Here is a 20477-nt window from a genome sequence, read left to right as displayed (position 1 = left end):
TTATGTAGACTGTTGTGTTAATGGATTCACAAGTGGTAACGTGGCGACAGTCTATGATGCCTATATCCTTGAGAAGCCATCGATTTGAAAACTTTCATATCTCCTCTGTTGCTTGTGATGTGAATCTTATACCAAAGTCAATGTGCACTGATGCGTGTAGTAACAGACTTGAGTTACCTGCATTATTTAGCATTGTCCCACATATTGGCTGACTCCAGAAATGTTCCCTTTGTGCTTAGAATGTTCCTGTCACATAATAGTACAATTCTTTTCCCTTTACTGCCATAGACAAACCAATACTTATTGTAGACTCAGGCAACTGATGCTTAGCTGGTAGGCCTTCTACTTATGTGGGTATCTCCTGCTAGGCTGAAATGTGTCCCTTGCTTCTGTGCTCACAGGCATCCCTCTCCTGCTCCTTCCCCTCCTCCTCCTCCTTCAGCTCCTGCAGCAGCCATAATCCACTGGTGACTAATTTTCAAGTTTATGACCCTCAAAGGCTGAAAAGTATCCTGAGGTTTCATTGTTCAACTGAGAGTATGAGCTGTTGCAGGTATTTTTCATCATCAGCAGCGACGTCAGCTGGAGATAGCTACTCTAGTCAGTAATACTACAATTGCTGCGTAAAACCACATGATGCTTAGTTGCCACTGAAGAGTCTTTATTGGTCTTCTCCAAACTTTTCTATTTTTTCAGAACATCTGATCAGTGCTTTTAAGGTCTTACAGGAAAATGTGGAGCAGCGCTGAAAATGATTACTCTGTTAACACTTCCTCCCTGATTTATACTCCCATTAATGATTATTCTGCACTCAATCCAATAAGCACAGGGAGCATATCACAGCCACTCCAACCCCTACATACATTATTTACTCTCAATGATGTGAAAAATCTCGAAATTGAGGATTTCTTTTTGATATTTTAGCACATCTCAACATAATATACAAGAAAATTTAACTCACCAACTAAAACTAAAGTCAAACTACTTTAGCTCCATTTATACATATCTGCAAAATCTTCAATTTAGATTACTCCTGATGTTGGTCAGATTCACTTAAAATCCCTTTTACTCTACAACACACAAGGCAGCTAACAAACCTTTCCTTGCTAGCAGTACCAAAAATAATCTGCTAACAACTTGATGCAAATATTTATCTGCCCTGTGACAGGCAATATCATGTAGCATTCCAAAAAGAAACCACTTAAGCAAACATCAACTCCTAATAGGTCAGTCGACAAGTAAATTAGAGCAATAAATTTGAAAATAAATTTTTTAAAGATTAATTGGAAGGAAGCAGTGACAGATATTCAGACACTGGCAAACATACTTTTAATTCTAAACATGCCCATGCAAGATTAAAAAACCCTGTAAAAAGGGATAATATAATTCTAAGAGCTACCCAAAAGTACCAAACATATCATTGAAAGATGTCAAAATGAAAGAAATAGTTACTCCTTCCAAACCAACCAGAATGTTGTCTTAATTTGGATGGGATAAGCTGATGAGAAGGAAAGTTTTTAAATAACATTTTATCGTATCCCGAAGAATCTCAGAACTAATTAATTATTTTTGAAGTGCAGTCATTGCTGTTATGTAGGCAAATGCAGCAACCAGTTTATGTACAATAAAGTTCCACAAGCAGCAAATGAAATGAATGATCGATTAATCTATTTTTGGCTTTGCTTGAGTGGGGAATGTTAGCCAGGATACTGGGAGAACTCCGTGCTCTTCTTCAAATAGTGCCATGGGATCTTTTGCATCCATCTAATAAGGCAAATGAGACCGGTCTCCTTTAATGTCTCTTCTGAAGAATAGTACCTCCCACAAGGCAGCACTCCCTCAGCAGTGCACTAAGGTGTCAATCTAGATAATGTGCTCAAGTCTGTAGAGTGGCCCACAACTTTCCAATTCAGATTCAAGAGTGCTTTCAACTGAGCCAAGTTAACACTTGTACAAAACAATCAGTGTAGAAATTAGTCATAAAATGAGACCATGAGCATAGACTTACCCCCCCATTCACTCACGATTCTGTTACAAATGAGCAATTTTGCAATCTGACTTTTCAGAAGCTTATATTTGGGCTAAGTGGATAGGTGTTTCAGAAAGCTGACACGGTGTGATGGGCTGAGTGACTTCCTTCTGTGATGTAAAATTCTATGATTCTCGGGAACCCTTGGTGATTTAGGTTGGTGGTATCTTTTTTGCTGCAGCTGTCCCACCAAAAAGGGTGATTTTAGTAGCAGAGAAGAAGAAGTCCTGAACTACTGTAAAAAGGTAACATCAGAGGTTTATTACGTGTTACTGTGATTCTTCCACTTGCAAATAATTTTGCACAACAGGTAGCATTTCTTAGTTTTATATGATGAGGTTATAATCAACAATGAATGTTTTTGTATGGATTATACAGTTGTAATGGATTTTTTTCATTCAGAGGATGTTAGCATCGCCAGCAAGGCCATCATTTATTGCCCATCCCCAGTTGCCCTAAGAAGGTGACGGTGAGCCATATTCTTAAACTGCTGAGCGGTTTGCTAGCCCGTTTCAGAGGGTGGTTAACAGTCAACCATGTTGGTGTGGGTCTGGGTAAGGATGGCAGGTTTCCTTCCCTGAAGGACATTAGTCAACCAGTTGGGTTTTTACAACAATCCAACAGCTTCATGAGCACTTTAACCAATACCAGCTTTTTTTCCAGCTTTTTAAAACTGGATTCATGTTCTCAGTCTGCCATGGTGGGATTTGAACTCACCTCCTCTGGGTTATTAGTGCAGTCTTTGGGATTACTAATCCAGTAACATAAAAACTAACTACTGCACTGGTTATTTATTTAGTTAAATTATTTTGGTTTACTGTCTAACATATAATACAGGAGAATTAAATGCTGCTTAGATATAGTTATTACACTATATCAACCTGCCATTGTAGTTTGCAATGATACGATTCTGATCTTCATTTATTATGCCACATTGCCATTACTGTTTTGAAAGCAGATTTGACTAAGATTGAATGCTTTTTTCTGAACCTGTTCCAAACTAAACCTGAACAATCTACACTGAAAAAGACATCCTTAAATAGTGTACCTCATAAAATGTTTGACGAAACCCAAAATGATGGCATTCAGGAAAAGTGAGGAGTGAGATTTATGATCACAGAGTCTGAAATAGATTGCCAACTCGTTTAAACACGGAGACTGCATTCGTTTTTCAGGGTGTCATACATTAAATCACATTTTGAGCTAGAACGAGTGTCTCTCTCAACACGTAAATCTCTGGAATGCTTTGGAACAGGCTCTTTAATGTGTTCACATGCTGCAGTCCGATATGGTGTAGGGTGTTTTGGGATTGTTCTCACCCTATTGATCGGTGCAGATATCTAGTCCCCGGTCTAGCCAAGGAACATTTATACCTCATGGATTGGGGGTTCAGGAAAACGGGACTTACGCTAATGCACCTGGTGATGGATCACATAGCTGAATAGCACAGAGAACACACAAACTCAGTGTTTGAATTGAATTGGAATGTTGGTTTTATTATACCGTCAACACGAAGAAAATAACGATAAAAATGATCCTACACAGTACATTGAGTTACACACACCCACTACAATACTTTATTCTGCTAAACTAAGAGGTTGGAGGGGACCCTGGAGACACCTATCACACACACACACCGATGGTCGAGGCTCACCAATCCTTTGCACTTGCAGGTCTGGCTGACCGGTTCTCTCAGTTGGTTTCGCTGGAAGCTGCTCTCCTCCCTGGAGAGCTTGGGTGAAAAAAAAAGAAAGAGCAGGAACTAAGAGGAAGAGAGAGAGAGAGAGCTGGAAAAGAGATAAGAGCTAAGAAGCAAGAACCAGAGACAGCAGAAGCAAGAGAGCAAAACAAGACTGCAAAACAAGAGAAAGAGGGGTTTCGAGCTTCCACTTATATACCCCTCTCTTACAATAGTTTTCGTCACTTAAATGAGGCACTTCATGTCTGTTTAAACAGTTCTTACAATAGTAAAGATGGTTCAACCATCCTTTAGGCCTATCTTACTGTATGTCTCCAGCAGCTGTTACGCTGTGTAACGCTGATCAGTGAAGTAATGCAAGTGAAGAGATTACACCGTCCAAATGAAACGTGGACAGAAGAGTGCAGAAAAAGAATAGCAAGATGATGGCTAAGGATTTCCCAAGGCAAAGGTGGTGCCACGATCATGTTAGCAACATGAGTTGGAGTTGGTAGATTATTGGCATATCTGTTGTATAATTAAAACCTAAACGTTATAGAAACATGCAAGATTGCAATGACAGGAACTTGAACATGAGCCATTGTCATTTATGTGAGTGGAAACTGTGCAGGGTTATGGGGTAAGAGTGGGATGAGTGGGACTAATCGGATAGCTCTTTCAAACGCACGATGGGCCGAATGGTCTCCTTCTGCGCTGGAGCAGTTACTCGTTGAGCCTGTAAAATGTGCAACCGGACAATATTTTGCGGTAAAGCTTAGATATGTTCCCGGAGTAATTGAGTGAGGCAAATACAGCGATCCTAAGATTAGTAACAAACTGTCACTCGTTGGTTTCACTAGATGGTCAATGTGTGGTATTAGAGACTTCATGAGGCTAGGAAAGAGACTTTAGACAAACTGCCCCTTTACTAAATATTCGGATCGAATTATTGCTGATTGTTAAATTAGTTTTCATTCATTTCAAACCAAGTTTTGTTTCGTAATAATGACATATTAAAAAGATAGTCTGAAATGTAAAAAATAGAGTTAAATTGAAGTTCGATTTATTTACACGAATGTAACTCGTGCTTCCGTTGATATCAATACATTGGTGTGAGGATTGCTGCTGTTTGTAGGTATCCAACAAGGTGAAGTTCAAAGCGAGCCACTGTTAAAAGGATTGTGGATTTTGTATTTTACAGACTACAAATAGTCCTGTGTAATTTTTTTTTAGTCTAAAAAAGCAGCGCGCCACATGACCTTATTGTTTGCCTTTGGCCGTCTGGTTTGGGGTTGTAAATAACTCCACGGGTTATGTGCAAGTTCAGGTTCTTGCGAGACAAAAGTTCTGCAAAGCCCTTTCCTCTTGATAAAAACTCAAATCAAGGTTAGAAAAATGACAGGAAACCCTCGGTAAGTATATGGGCGAAGCCGTGCAGACTATTAAAGCACATCCTGGCCCTCCCAATGCCTGACATCCGCACTTTCCTCTTTCAGAACACCACAAATCCCGCCGCTCTATTGTTTGCTCCCTTCTGAGAACAAGTGACTTCTGTAGAATATCTAAACAATTTACTTTTATCAAAACTAAACACAACATCCCGATCGACGCGTTCGGGAGAGTTACTCAATGGGATTTCTCATGTTGTAGTCCCGCAATTTGAATTCTCACTTCTGTCCACAGAAAAGTGCCAATTGGCAGTCAGTCAATGTTCCAATAGATTTTTTATATATATATAGGAATTACAGATTATAATTTAAACTATATTGTGTTTTGTTTGTGCATTTTGGAAGATGTACTAAAAAAATAATATGAAATATTTGAAAACAATCAAGGAGCTGTCATTGACAACAGAAAACAAACCAGATAAAAGTAACTAGCAGAAAATGACAAAACAGCACAACGCACAACGGATTCAGAAAGGCAAACGTGAGAGATTAGAGATACTCTAAAAATGCACAAATGAAGCAAAAATAGGGGGAAAGGAGGACAAAGAAAGAGAACAGAATAAAGTGATGGAGAAAATCAGAGGGGAGTGAGAACTCGTATAACTGGGAAGGGAGCTGAGAACCAAAGAGATTTGAGAACCGAGGGATGAGAGAAAAAGAAAGAGGGTAACAAAAGAACTGGAAGTAGATAGAAAGAAAGGTGGAACTACACACAACCACAGGGAAGATTTGATTCTGGACAGATGGAGCAGATAAAGAGGCGAGAGATAAATGGGGAAGGAGAAAGTGGAAAAACAAAGAAGTGGGTATAGAAACTGGAAGTGAAGGGGGCAGTATAGGAAGTTTGACAGAGAGGCGGGGAGGGGAGAAGGAAGGCGACACATCTACAAGAAGTAAAGAAAATAAATAGATTCCAAAAAGCGAGAGTAAGGCTAAGGGGAGGAGTGAAGGAGCTGGGCGGGACAGTGGAGTCAGGAAAAAGGGGAAATAATGGGGGGGGGGGAGGTGGGGGAGAGAGATTGTTTTGCCTGCCCCAGCACCCTTTAAACTAGATTCGGTGCAAAATTGCCCGGGGATTTGTATTTCTTGGTGCAAAGCATAAAGCTTCTGCGCTGTCCGCTTTAAGTCCCAGGTCTGGATTAATACTTTGGACAGAGCCGAGGAAATTCACTCTTGATTGAGGAAGTCGATGGAAACCGTTCAATCTAGTCATTGGGTCACAATGGCAGCGTGGGAACTGCAGAGTGCACTCCACACCATTTCTCTGCAAAAACTCACCGCCAACATCCAGCATCAGCCCCATTCCACCGATTACTCCCGTTGCTACAAGTATATGGATAATTCCAGCGGCTTGTTCGATTAGATTCAGCTGAAAAAGAAATTACAATCAAGAAAACGCAAGGATTCTTTGGAGAAGGTCTGGGATTTTTTCTGCGGGCCACAGTTTCCCCCCGACAAGATTTTGGATTGTGCAGAAGTTCTATCTCGAAGAGGTTCTTAACAGCGGTCGCTAGGAGGGGTACAGAAATTTTCATTCTCGGATTTGTACAGTATTGTTGTTATATACCTTATTTTCTGTAGCCCGGGAGGATCGCTAGATAAGAACCGTAAACGCAATGCTGGGATATGAAACGGGGTTCATGTTATTGTGGATGGCATCCAGTCTAGTCAAGGTGAGCTCCAGCAAAGCTGCCTGCCAAACGGCATTTAATATTCATGTGATCTTGTGTGGACTCGTCTGAAACTTCTGCGAAATGCTGGGCTCCCGGTTTCTTTGAATTAATTTTTGCAGCTCTCAGCAAAACGACCGAACGTGAAATATAATAACGCTTACCTTTTTTGTTCTTGAACTAATCACACTCCTTTTAACCAGGCAACTTTTTTCTCAGCACGCTTAAAATGGTATTTTAAATGTAAAAGTTTTTTCAAAAAGTCTGGTTGGGGATGTATACTTTACTATGAATTGGTTATTTGCCCCAATTGTTTTCGGGAAGCAATGTGTGAATTAATTAATTTTATTTGTTTTCCTTTTTTCAGTATGGGATTGTGGAGGCTGAGAGATGCACAGCTAACGTGACAGAGATCAGACAGTCGGGGGATTCTATTCACGTTCAGTGGAGCAGCCCGGGGAGTCCCTGTAATTACAGTGTGTTTTACACATTTAACCAATCATGGGTCGAAACCTGCAAGCCAGCTCTTTACTCCGGGGATTCCTACGAGTGTGAATTGACGGATCTGGAGGCAGGGACGCTTCACCAGCTCATGATTGTACCCCTTACTGATGGTTTATCGGCAAATGTTACGGTGCAAACAGGTAAGGAGGTGGCGGTTCTGTGAAGCTCGGATACACCTGTACGTAGAGCGATTTTTTTTATTCGTTCATGGGATGTGGGCGTCGCTGGCGAGACCATCATTTATTGCCCATCCCTAATTGCCCTCGAGAAGGTGGTGGTGAGCCGCCTTCTTGAACCGCTGCAGTCCGTGTGGTGAAGGTTCTCCCACAGTGCTGTTGGAAGGGAGTTCCAGGATTTTGACCCAGCGAAGACGAAGGAACGGCGATATATTTCCAAGTCGGGATGGTGTGTGACTTGGAGGGGAGCGTGCAGGTGGTGTTGTTCCCATGTGCCTGCTGCTCTTGTCCTTCTAGGTGGTAGAGGTCGCGGGTTTGGGAGGTGCTGTCGAAGAAGCCTTGGCGAGTTGCTGCAGTGCATCCTGTGGATGGTGCACACTGCAGCCACAGTGCGCCGGTGGTGAAGGGAGTGAATGTTTAGGGTGGTGGATGGGTGCCAATCAAGCGGGCTGCTTTGTCCTGGATAGTGTCGAGCTTCTTGAGTGTTGTTGGAGCTGCACTCACCCAGGCAAGTGGAGACTTTCCATCACACTCCTGACTTGTGCCTTGTAGATGGTGGAAAGACTTTGGGGAGTCAGGAGGTGAGTCACTCGCCGCAGAATACCCAGCCTCTGACCTGCTCTTGTAGCCACAGTATTTATGTGGCTGGTCCAGTTAAGTTTCTGGTCAATGGTGACCCCCAGGATGTTGACGGTGGGGGATTCGGCGTCGGCAATGCCGTTGAATGTCAAGGGGAGGTGGTTAGACTCTCTCTTGTTGGAGATGGTCATTGCCTGGCACTTGTCTGGCGCAAATATTACTTGCCACTTATGAGCCCAAGCCTGGATGTTGTCCAGGTCTTACTGCATGCGGGCTCGGACTGCTTCATTATCTGAAGGGTTGCGATTGAAAGAAGGGAGTGGGACAAAGCTGATTGGATGGCCTATGCTTTACAAGCAGCGATATTATTGTATTGGACATCTTACTGAATTTTGACCGGGATATAGAATCGCTTTTTTCACATTGTTTTCTTATTTCAATAAGCGGTTCAAGACCAATGGTATAATTTGCTATCGTCTTAATTTAAAATTCCACATTTTTCATGCGGTTAAAATGGAAATATACCCGAAGCGGATAATGGGGGTTCAATAATCTGTTTCACCAACAAAAATCTCTCGGGCGGTCCAGCAACTCTTGAGTGCACTGGGGAATATGTCCTAATAGGCGACCACTAGATGGCGTGTGCAATCCCAGTATCAAACCACACGATGTGCGCCAACCATAGACAACCCTACCAAATAAACCCACCTTTCCACAGTGTGTAGAAATACCAAATACCATGCTATCTCTACCATATAACCTCACCTTTCTATCAGTATGTAAAAATAATAAATACTATGCTATCTCTACCATATAACCCCACCTTTCTATCAGTATGTAAAATAATAAATACCATGCTATCTCTCACATAACCCCATCTTTCTATTAGTATGTAGAAATAATAAATACCATGCTACCTCTACCACATAAACCCATTTTTCTATTAGTATGTAAAAATAATAAATACCATGCTATCTCTCACATTACCCCACCTTACTATCAGTATGTAGAAATACCAAATACCCTGCTACCTCTACCACATAAACCCACCTTTCTGTCAGTATGTAGAAATACCAAATACCCTGCTACCTCTACCACATAAACCCACCTTTCTGTCAGTATGTAGAAATACCAAATACTCTGCTATCTCTACCACATAAACCCAGCTTTCTAGCAGTGTGTAGAAATACCAAATACCCTGCTACCTCTACCACATAAACCCACCTTACTATCAGTATGTAGAAATACCAAATACTCTGCTATCTCTACCACATAAACCCAGCTTTCTAGCAGTGTGTAGAAATACCAAATACCCTGCTACCTCTACCACATAAACCCACCTTACTATCAGTATGTAGAAATACCAAATACCCTGCTACCTCTACCACATAAACCCAGCTTTCTGTCAGTATGTAGAAATACCAATTTTTTTTCAAAAAATATACTTTATTCATAAAATTTGTAGCAAAAACATACAATACAGTTGTCATATCACATTCCAAATGTACACAATACAGATTATACAATTTGCAGGTTAAATCAAATACAGTTCAATGAACACATTGTGCATAATTACAGTTCATGACACTCTGGGGTGTCTCATTGCATTATATTCAATACAGATTATTGAAATACCCTGCTACCTCTACCACATAAACCCACCTTTCTAGCAGTGTGTAGAAATACCAAATACCCTGCTACCCCTACCACATAAACCCACCTTTCTGTCAGTATGTGGAAATACCAAATAAGATAATTGGCAACAATTTATCACTTATTGTCTACTTACCAGTCAAATTAGTATGAAATGCCTTTCTATAAGACTGAACGAAAATTACACAAATTTGTCTGATATTACATGCTGGATTTTTTTTTAAAAAGTGAAGTGCCAAGTATGGAATAACTAAAATATTTGTATTCGGGGAGGTAAAATTTCTACATTTGAATCAATTTTCTGCAGAACCTATGTAAAACACTTTTCAGGCCCCTTGTCATGAGGTGAATCGAAAGGCTTTGGTTTGTGATACTTGTAAGGTGCGTCCCAGGGAGAGAGTATCCATGCTCACCGTGGAAAGCAAAAGCAACGATCATTGGTGATAAATTAGAATGTCTAAAAATAGATCGTTACTCCATTAGATCTTAATAGGTAAGATAATATCTTCGAGAATAAAGCTGTCAAAAGAATCCCTAGTTGCCTAGTTTCTCTCTAAAAAACGCCAATCCGATACACAGTAGATGCTTTTGACTTTGTTAATTTTCAAGGGCAAAAGCTGTTTTCGAGGAGAGGGGAATTTTAAATTCTACAGCCTCCTTTGGGACTGTATTTTGGCAGCCCGTCGCAACAATAGACCTTTATTTGGGCCATACAAGTGCATACAGATGTTAACGGCAAGGCAGAATAGAATGGTGGTGATATTACTGGAGAGATGCCAACACCTAAAAATGCAACAATGGTTTAAAGTTGAGTCCAGCCAGGAGTGGTTGAGCCCCGCCAGTTCCTAAACACATTGTTCCTTTGTTCTAACGGATGTTAAATAGGCCCAAGTGTTTTATTTTCGTGGCCAAGTAGATTAGATAAGTAATGTGCTTCCGAACTGAGCCTTCGAAGCACGCAAGCTGAACTCACCCCCTTTGACTCTATTGCTGGTACAGCGCAGCGTATAATAAAGGATTGTGTTCTGTCATTCATGCACTCTCATCGAGAAACTCGTTTGTTTACATTTGTATCAAAATATATGTTTCAGTAAAATCATATTTTAGATATATACATCTAACACGGAAACGTGATTTATCAATTGAAAGAGTTAATAAACGGACTCTGTTTATGAATTTGAGGTTTCCCTGGGCTATGCATTAGGTAAAAAGAATGTTTCTGGTAGTTAGCATGTCTCAGCTATACCTTATCCTAATCTGGGGTTAACCTGTTCCAATGTCTCTGATCTGCCTAACCATTTAACCAATTCACCATTGACATCAGTAAGTTATGGGAATGTACTTTCCTAGCCAACTCAACAGTTTTTTGGGGGTTTTTTTTTGGAGGGAAATAACTCCTCTGGCCCATAATTGTATACCTGGGAAATTAATTTCCGCACTTAATACGCAGATTTACCCGGACCATACCAGAAAGAATGACCCGAGTAACCAGGACAAGCTAGAGTAACCTTTTGTCCCAAAGAGTTTGGAATGCTTTGCCACAAGTGGTGATTAATGCTAAAAAGAATGTCCTGGATAATTACTTAAAGGAGAAGAATAGGAACGGGTAAAGGGAGAAAATAGGAAAATGGGAGGTGGAAAATCAAACTTCCAAAAGAGCCTAAATTCAGCACAGACAATGACGTTCTTCTGTGCTAAGATTTCTGTTTCTATATTAATACAATTGCGGAGGTATTTCCTTAATATAAAATATGGGAGCCAAACATTTGGAAAGCTGAAAGGTTTCAAATGTCTGAATTAGATTGCGGGAGAAAGGTCAGCCTTCTCCAGTGAGTTTCCTCTGAAAACATCAACTTGAGATCAAAGACAAGGCTTATTAGTTAAGGCATCCTGTGCATTTACAAATGGTATATTTAAACAAACATTTACTTTTGTACCCCTCCTACATTGATATGGGAGCACTATGCGAACATTAGTCTTTAAACCTAAGGCATTGCTACCATCATTACCGTACAGCACAACTGTAACAAGACAGAGAAGAGGAATATTACAGTTGGGGGGAAAACACATAGATTCTACAAGTTAGACGAGATAGGCAAACACAAGAAGGTAAACAAATAATTCAGTAGATAGATAGACAGACACAGACAGGTAAGTAGATAGATCTTATAGATTTTGCTGTTTCGTTCCATATTCCTGCACCTGCCAAAATAAGGAGCAGATGTCCTGGACTCAAATATCTGACAGTCTTCCTTGCCTTGCTTACATCTTGGTTAAATAACCCTTGAGCAGATGGTTATGATCATTCTGCGCGGGCTATGCGATTTTCAGTCTATCCTATGATTTGCAAGCAGTTATTTTCAAATCTTGCATTTTTAATGGCTGCGCAGATCAATTCCAACTAATACATGGTGCAGGTTTAATGCACTGAATTACTAAAGACTATATATTTGAACTCACAAGTTGGACAGTATACAGTGCACTGTGTACTGAGGATATCTCATGGTCCAAGATCCTCCTTGACACAACCTGGCCCCTCAGTACTCAATACTGAATTAGGGAGAAAATGGTGAAAAGAAATTGACCAGAAGAATATTTTAAAAATAATTGTAAAGAGAAAAACAAACACGCAGACATCGCAATGGATAATTAATTGGACCAGTATAATTTGAGGGATTGGTTTGACAAAAAATGTTTCATTTCTTCATCAAATCTCTTTTAATCACACTTTGATTTTTTTTAGACCCTAAACCACCCCAAAACTTTGAAGTAATCAAAAGTAGGACAACCTCCACCAGTCTCCACGTTTCTTGGACGCCAGCGCCTGGGAATGTCGATTTGTATGAGGTCAGTTTATTTGGGAAGGACAATGGAGAAACTCAGAACCTCCGTGTCCCCGGGAGCTCCCCCAAGAAAGAAGCCACTTTTCTAAAATTGACACCGGGCAGCAGGTACGGCTTCACTATAAAGGCACTTGCTGGAAACAGGAGTCGAGATGGACCCAAGGCTGTTGGATCTACAAGTAAGTTACAACCCTACAAAAATGCCGTGGATTTCTCTGACAGATTTAGTGAGGGCTGTCATAAATGGAATAAAGCCAACAAATAATTGAGACCTTATCATTGATTATAAATAAGTTTCGGGCATTTTGCAAATGTCCATTTTGAATAACATCGATCTATATATGAAATATCACACTACCCGCTCCATTCATGCATTGTACAAAACCCGCTCCATAAGGAACCAAATGAGTGGTTTGGAACGATAAACTAGATGGACAAACTGTCTTCTCCTACCCCAAACAGTACTATGTTACCATAGGGTAAATTTTCCGCTTCTATTCTCCTGGTGTGGAGTCTTACCTGTAGGGATTGTATATTGGAAAACCAGAATGGTGCAATTCTTGCTTTTACGACCATTAGTTTTAATGGACCAACAATCATGGTCTGTGCCCGCGCATTTTTCCAATATGCTACATGGCTGGTGAAGCTCTGCATTGGGCGCATACAATGGTAAAATTTACCCTTATGTTATAATAGTATATTCCTCAGTCTTTTAGTATAATCTCTAAAAAGTAATTGATGGGGAAACGGCGAACAGGAAACACCTACCACTGGAGTTTTACTCAACAGTTTAGTTACAAATATTAAATTACCACATAGAAATAAGTAACATTGTCCTTAATCAACAACTGTTAAACATAACCACCCAGTGATTATGTGTGGGTTATTGGATTCATCATATTTCCAAAGTTAGCAAAAAAAGGAAGAATATAAACCTATCTAGGACATTACATTGAATGTAAACATGCGGTTGCACTGCAACTTAGCCTTGCTGCTACGCTTGCTTTGGCCTCTTGTGGAATTCAATGTTATAAAGTGTGAGGTGGTTGATTTGGTTTAAAAAAATAAAAGAAATAATGATACTTTGAAGGGGGGAAGGTTGAGTGATGTGGAAGGGCCGAAGGACTTGGGGTTTCAGGTTCGCATGACCAAGACATTAAAACAACAACTTGCATTTATATAGCGCCTTTAACATAGTAAAATGTCCCACTGTGCTTCACAGCAACCTAATTAGACAAAAATTGACATAAGCCAAAGAAGGGGCTATTAGGATGGCTGACTAAAAGCTTGGTCAAAGAGTTAAGTTTTAAGGAGGATCTTAAAGGAGGAGAGAGAGGCACCGCCTCGACATTGCGATAAAAGCTAGTGACATTGTGCGCTTTGTGACAAGGGGTACAGAATATAAAAGTGGAGATGTAATGGTGAATCTATACACAACCTTAGTAAGACCACAGGATATAGCACAGATTCATTAAGATGCTGCCTTGTATAAGGAAATACAAATATGGGGGGAAAAACTTAAAGAATTGGGGCTGTTTTCATTACAACAGAGGAGATCATGGGATGATTTGGTCGAGGTGTTTAACATTATGAAGGGATGAGACAGCCGATAGAAACGGACTGTTTCCATTGGTTGAGGATTGAAGAATGAGGGAACATAGATATAAGGTGAACTGTAAGATATTTAGGACAGAGAGTAGGAGAAACTCTTTTTCATAAAGGGTTATGAGGCCGTGAAATGCTTAGTGGTTGGAGTAGACATCATATCAGCATTCATGAATAAGTTAGATAGGTGGCTGAAGGAAAGGAGAATAAAGGGATTTGTGAACTGGACGGGCACACGAGATTGGTCCTTTAGAGGATAAACATCAACATGGAGTAGTGGGCCGGACGGCCTGTTTCTGTGTTGTAAATTCTATGAAATATTACTCTGGTGCGTTGTCAAAACTAGATTTAAAATGATGGCTACACTTTTGAAGACTGACTGGAGGTTTGTTGAAATGTTTGAGACTGGGACACTCCCCTCCCACTCTAAATGTTTACATTTGAATTGTGTCAGAGGAGTTCTGCTCGAGTGTGAAGCCACACACAATATCTCCCCTGGGCAGGAGAATTGTAGTTTGAGCCGAGCTGTATAAATGGGGTACAGTCTGACTGACTGGAACCGATACTGCAACTACCGGTTACCACTCATGGCTGCAGTATAAACGCATCATAAAAGTTCCCAGCTATTTCAAAGCACCTGGCCTGGAGAATATTTGACTAAATTCTTTACCAGTGTTCAATTGACTTATTCTGCACCTCCCCATGAATCCTGGCAGTGAAACCTAGTAGCAAAAAGATCAGAATAACCTCTGACAAACTTCATTGGATGTGATTTCAGTTCTGCTTTAAACTGTCATGAGCATCTTTTTCCATTTTATTGTAACACATATTGATGATAGAAAGTGAAAATATGTGTAACTTTGGGCCAGTTATAGGACGAGAACTTTCTGGTTCTATAATTTTCCTACCTACACTGTGTGGCTCTGTAACGAACCCATGGGATAATAGATTGATGGAAGTAGGTATTGAGATTGCTATTTAGTAGAAGGATTCGGAGGTTGGCGTGGGCCCAGAAAGCAAACCATGAGTTTTTTTACGGCCCTCATCTAAGTGTTTTGGGCTACCCATCCACACAAACTATGCAGTGTCATCTGGTGCCAAGTCACTCAAAGTCACCATCTCCTGGAGGTAGCCTCACCCTGTTTCAGATTTACACCTCTTGTGACTGCAGCCTGATACCAATCCATTTTTTAAAATCCCAGGTGATCAATTTTAAAATATTTCGAATCGTTTTTAATATTAGCGGAGCTGCCCAGACTCTCTGCTATTATTAAAATGTAGCCGGCGTTCAGTGCCTCAATGGAGCTGAATGCAAACCTTCAATCTTTGCGATCGGCCGGCCCCACATTGTACTCAGCGGTGGAACCATTCCCTTCATCTCCAGGGGTTAGATGAGGGCCGTAAAACGCTCCCAATTTGCTTTCTGGGCCCATATCACCTTCCAACTCGCAATTAAATAGCAATCTTAATGCCTACCTCCATCAAACTATTATCCCATGGGTTCTTTACAGAGCTATACAATTATATAGGTTCATCATCCCAAATATAATGAACTATAGTAAGTATTTTGTTTTTAGAATGACACGGTATGGACCAATGTAACCAAATCAACGGTGCAGTTATTTCTTTAACTTTGGTCTCTCCAGTTCCTTCCAAGGTGAAGGATGTCCAGATTTCTAGGAAGCCGGATAGTCTCACCGCAGTCTGGATTCCTGGCCAGGGGAAGGTGGACAGCTTTAGACTGTTACTGATGTACGGAGGAAATGTGGTTCAGCAGAGCACGTTCTCTAACTTGTCAAATAGCCGCACTTTCACCGAATTAACAGCCGGGAGAGTCTACAATCTAACTGTGATCAGTGTAGCGGGAGAACTAGAAAATCCCATCGCTAAATCCGTCCAGACAGGTAACTGAGGAAATGACTGCTTTTATATTTAAACATCGACACCAGAGTAAGCACATTACTGCAAATTAACGCCAATAACCAACGAACAGGGTCCAAAGGCCTGTGAGATTAATGTCTATCCATCTTTAAATAGGAGTCAGTGAAAGATTTGGAAATGTTATCCGGCTATTTAAATATAACGTGGGATATATTATGGCGAATATATCTTTTAATTTATAGTTTCACATGCTGCTGTTTATTTTAAACCACACACGTCGTTCATGATTCTACGTTGGGACATAGGGTTTTTGTGATTTTTTTTTAAATAACCTTTTTGCCTAAAACACTACTTTTATATAAAAAAAAAGAGAATGTAGTCGGAAACGATGTGCATTGTCTTACAACCATTAAACATTTTTAGCACCGAATAACGTTTGTGAAATTGTTGTTAAAGGTGGTTCAGCAGACAGTCTGAAAGATTTAACAATTCTAGTTGGCAGCAGTGTCACCTTTACAGTGTGGAGCCAAAGCGATGTGACTTCTAGAGGTTGATCTCAAGTACAACCCCGAATTAAAGTCACTACACACAGTTCTACTGCAGCTGGACTGCAATTAAGCCGCAAATACCAGTCTCAGTCCGTCACCTGTATCATCTGATGTTCAGCTGGCAGACCCCGAGTTATACGCTGACTGCACCATGCGTTGAACTCACTGGCAACAGACCTCGTCACTTGTGTGTTGTGAAATACTTTTGTCCACTATTTTAACAGAACAATGAACCCATTTAAAATAAATGCTGCCTTCAAAACCATTTTGTGTCACGTACTGACGATTCCTATGCTAATATTCACATGGCAATTTCAAATGCTGTATGATTAAATCTTTGTTACTATATTCGGGTAAGATATAAAAATGATCCCTTATGACTGATAACATTGAAGCTGCTTCTTTCTTGCCCTACCCTGCCTTTAACTTGTTCTATCTACTTTCCTGCTAGACATGTTGTCTACATTGCCATATCAAGCAGAAACGGTAGTTTTTTTCTTTCCAGTAGCAAATTTGAGTAACAAAGCCAAATATTCCTGCTCGCTTTCTCATGTGCTGGTGACAAATGCATTATATCTGGGATAGAAGCAGCCGGTTAATTTAATAATTAGACTCTATGGGAATTTTCAAGGTGTCAGCTATTTATATATGGGGAAGGATGAAATACAGTTCATAAAAAATAATGAGAATCTATTATAGCCCCTTCCACATTTGTAATAATTGTCATTAAAAGTTAATACAAAGTAAATAAACTTGAATTATTATATTCTATAATTATGCTCATATGCATTAACAGAATATGCACTAGGGAACACTGTAATATTCATATATTTCCACTGATGAGGAAGAACTTGATAGCTTACTTGTTAAAGACTAACTCTTCCTCACACGGCATATACTGGGTATTTTCCTGTTATTTATCCTGACTTTATTTGATCTATGGTAACAACTATGATAATTCTTTTCATGTTTTCAGCCCCAGCAGAGGTTACTTCTGTGATGGTGTCAAATAACGGCAGCCTAGATACTCTCCTGGTTTCCTGGAAGAGAGCTGTGGGAGATGTAGATTCATATGATGTTACGCTGTCTTATCTCGGATCAGTGATAGAAACCAAGAGTTTACAGTCAAGTACATCAGAGGCTGTCTTTCAAGGGTTAACTCCAGGCCGGTTGTATAACATTACTGTCAACACCATCAGAGGAAAGCTGCAGGCAGTAACTGCAAGCAACGGCAGGACTGGTAAGATCCTCACAGGACTGAGATGGTCCAGACTAAAATGACATTGTACCAGACAGGTGGAATCTTCCTAAGATCATTTGCCATCTGTTAATAAAAATACTTGCTTTTCAGTGTTTTTTTATTATTCATTCTCAGGATATGGGTATCGCTGGTAAAGCTAGCATTTATTGCCCATCTCTAGTTGCCCTTGAGTGGTGGTGAGCCTTCTTCTTGATCTGCTGTAGTCCATGTGTTGAAATTACTCCAACAGTTATGTTAGATAGGGAGTTCCAGGATTTTGACCCAGCGACAATGAAGGAAATGTGATATACGTCCAAGTCAGAATGGCGTGTGACTTGGAGGGAACTTGGAGAGGATGGTGTTCCCATGCACCTGCTGGGTCCTTCTAGATGGTAGAGGTTTAGGAGGTCCTGCTGAAGAAGCCTTGGCAACTTGCTACAGTGCATCCAGTACACACTGCAGCCACGGTTCCCCGATGGTGGCGGGAATGGAAGTTTAAACTGGCGGATGAGTTGCTGATCAAGCAGACTGCTTTGTCCTGGATGGTGTTGAGCTTCTTGAGTGTTGTTGCAGCTGCAGCTATCCAGAGTGCAGAGTAGTCCATCACCCTCCTGACTCATGCCTTGAAGGTAGCAAAAAGGCTTTGGGGAGTCAGGAGGTGAGCCACTTGCCACAGAATACCCAGCCTTTGACCTGCTTTAGTAGCCACAGCATTTATATGGCTGGTCCAGTTGATTTTCTGGTCAATAGTAACCCCCAGGATGTTTTTAAGGATTGGGGGTTCAGTGATGGGAATGCCATTGAATGTCAAGTGTAAATAATCCTGGCTGGTATGACTTGGCAATAGCCCAACATACTGAAATTTATTAATTGTTTAATTAAACAAGAATGTGACATTCTTCAAGATGGTCTGATGACCACAGCAGCAAGAATCCTTCAGACTTAGGGTGGAATTGAAGGCTGGATTTAAGTACTTAAATGTCATTTTTCTCTGGATCACTTACTTTGAAATGTAGATGTTTTAAGAATGCCTTTATAATATGCACTGACCATTAATTTGCTCAATAATTAGCTGCAAAGTTATTTCTTGATAAACTTGAAATAGTAATGTCACAGTGATTAATTCTTGAGAGTGAGACTCAACACATATCAATGACCTGGAGTATACCAGCTGTCAACACAAAAGCAGACCAAACATTCAAATTTAAGACACCCATAAAAATTTAAAATCAATACACTGAAATAGTTTCTGGGCAGTCATCAAATCTCAGGGGCAGTTGAAAATTAGAAAAGACTTTATGCTTGTAGTTTTTAACATATCATTGAAACTCATCATTTAGATTAGAGATAAAATCTGAAATACAAACAGATCTGCTAAAAAAGAAAGAGATTTTAGGTGGCACCCTTCATCCCAAACTTATTTAGACTACTGCCTTGTAATCACTTCTAAGAATCCATTTTTCCCTATTTAATGATTATGTTTATTGTGCAATAATATGGGGAAAAAAGGAAAAGAACTTGCATTACTGTTGAAATGTAGGGAAACATGGCAGCCAAATTGCACACAACAAGGTCCCATAAACAGCAATGAGATAAATGAACTGATAATCTGTCATAGTGATGTTGCTTGAGGGATAAATATTGGCCAGTGTACCAAGCAATTTCCCCTGCTCTTCTTTGAAAAGTGCCATGGGAGCTTTTACATCCACCTGAGAGGGCAGATGAGGCGTCAGTTTAACATCTCATCCAAAAGACAGCACCTGCGACAGTGCAGCACTCCCTCATTACTACACTGAAGTATCAACCTAGACTATGTGCTGAAGCCTCAGGGAGTGGGACTTGAAACCACGAACTTCTGAGTCAGAGGCGAGAGTGCTACCATTGATTCATGGCTGACACCTTTTATACTTATTATATAACTAAAACCATACTTTTTTTTGAGCATTATGTATTCTTCTATTAAGTTGAGTGCATAAGGCAGACTGCTCATGCATCCAGGATTTTAATTTTCTTGCAAATGTAAAATTAGAGAACTGTGAAAAAGGATGAGACACACAGTATCTTGTATAGAGAAAAGATAGGTTGATATTTGGGTGTAACTTCTACACCTGTAATGTTAACCTCAAGGGTTTATATCTAAAACATTAAACTGCTTGTTCTCTTTACACATGTTGACAGACCTACTTTAAACATTTCTTTTTTATTTCACTATTTGCAATTTTTTTTGTTTGTGAGAAAGGACAATTTAATTGGCAAAAATGAAAGTCATATTTAAATGTCAGCTTGGTTTGGTTGATAGTACACTTGCTTCTGAGTTGGAAGGTTATGAGCTTCACCCCACCAATGGACTTAAGCTCAAAATTTCAGGCAGGTGTTTCAGGGCAGTAGTGAGGGAGTGCTGCAGGGCCTTTTAGAGATGGCACTATTCAAAGAAGAGTAGGTAGATTTTGTAGTTTCTTAGCCAACATTCTTCTCTCAGGCAACAAAACCAACATACAGATTCTGGTCATTCACATGCCAATTATGGGACCTTGTTGTGCATAAATTGGCTGGCTGCCATTTTTTGCCTACATAACAACAGTGACTGCACCTCAATGCTTTCAGACATCTTGAGGAAAGGATA

At 40.2% G+C, this 20477-nt stretch overlaps 1 protein-coding gene across 3 annotated transcripts in view; it reads left to right on the top strand.

The window, feature by feature from the left end:
* ptprb (protein tyrosine phosphatase receptor type b) overlaps positions 1–20477 on the top strand; it is a 110548-nt gene that overhangs the window by 29360 nt on the left and 60711 nt on the right. For 2 of the 3 annotated variants that reach the window (XM_067999433.1, XM_067999434.1), the window contains exons 5-8: positions 7193–7469; positions 12481–12759; positions 15832–16089; positions 17591–17854. In XM_067999433.1, coding sequence (XP_067855534.1) covers positions 7193–7469; positions 12481–12759; positions 15832–16089; positions 17591–17854 — 1078 coding nt within the window. Of the gene's footprint in view, positions 1–6198; positions 6829–7192; positions 7470–12480; positions 12760–15831; positions 16090–17590; positions 17855–20477 lie in introns of those variants that run through there. The other variant, XM_067999435.1, reaches the window with a different exon arrangement.

This window comes from Heptranchias perlo, chromosome 18 (genome assembly GCF_035084215.1).
Source record: "Heptranchias perlo isolate sHepPer1 chromosome 18, sHepPer1.hap1, whole genome shotgun sequence".
Lineage (NCBI taxonomy): Eukaryota > Metazoa > Chordata > Chondrichthyes > Hexanchiformes > Hexanchidae > Heptranchias > Heptranchias perlo.
This window is presented reverse-complemented; position numbering and strand designations above follow the sequence as displayed.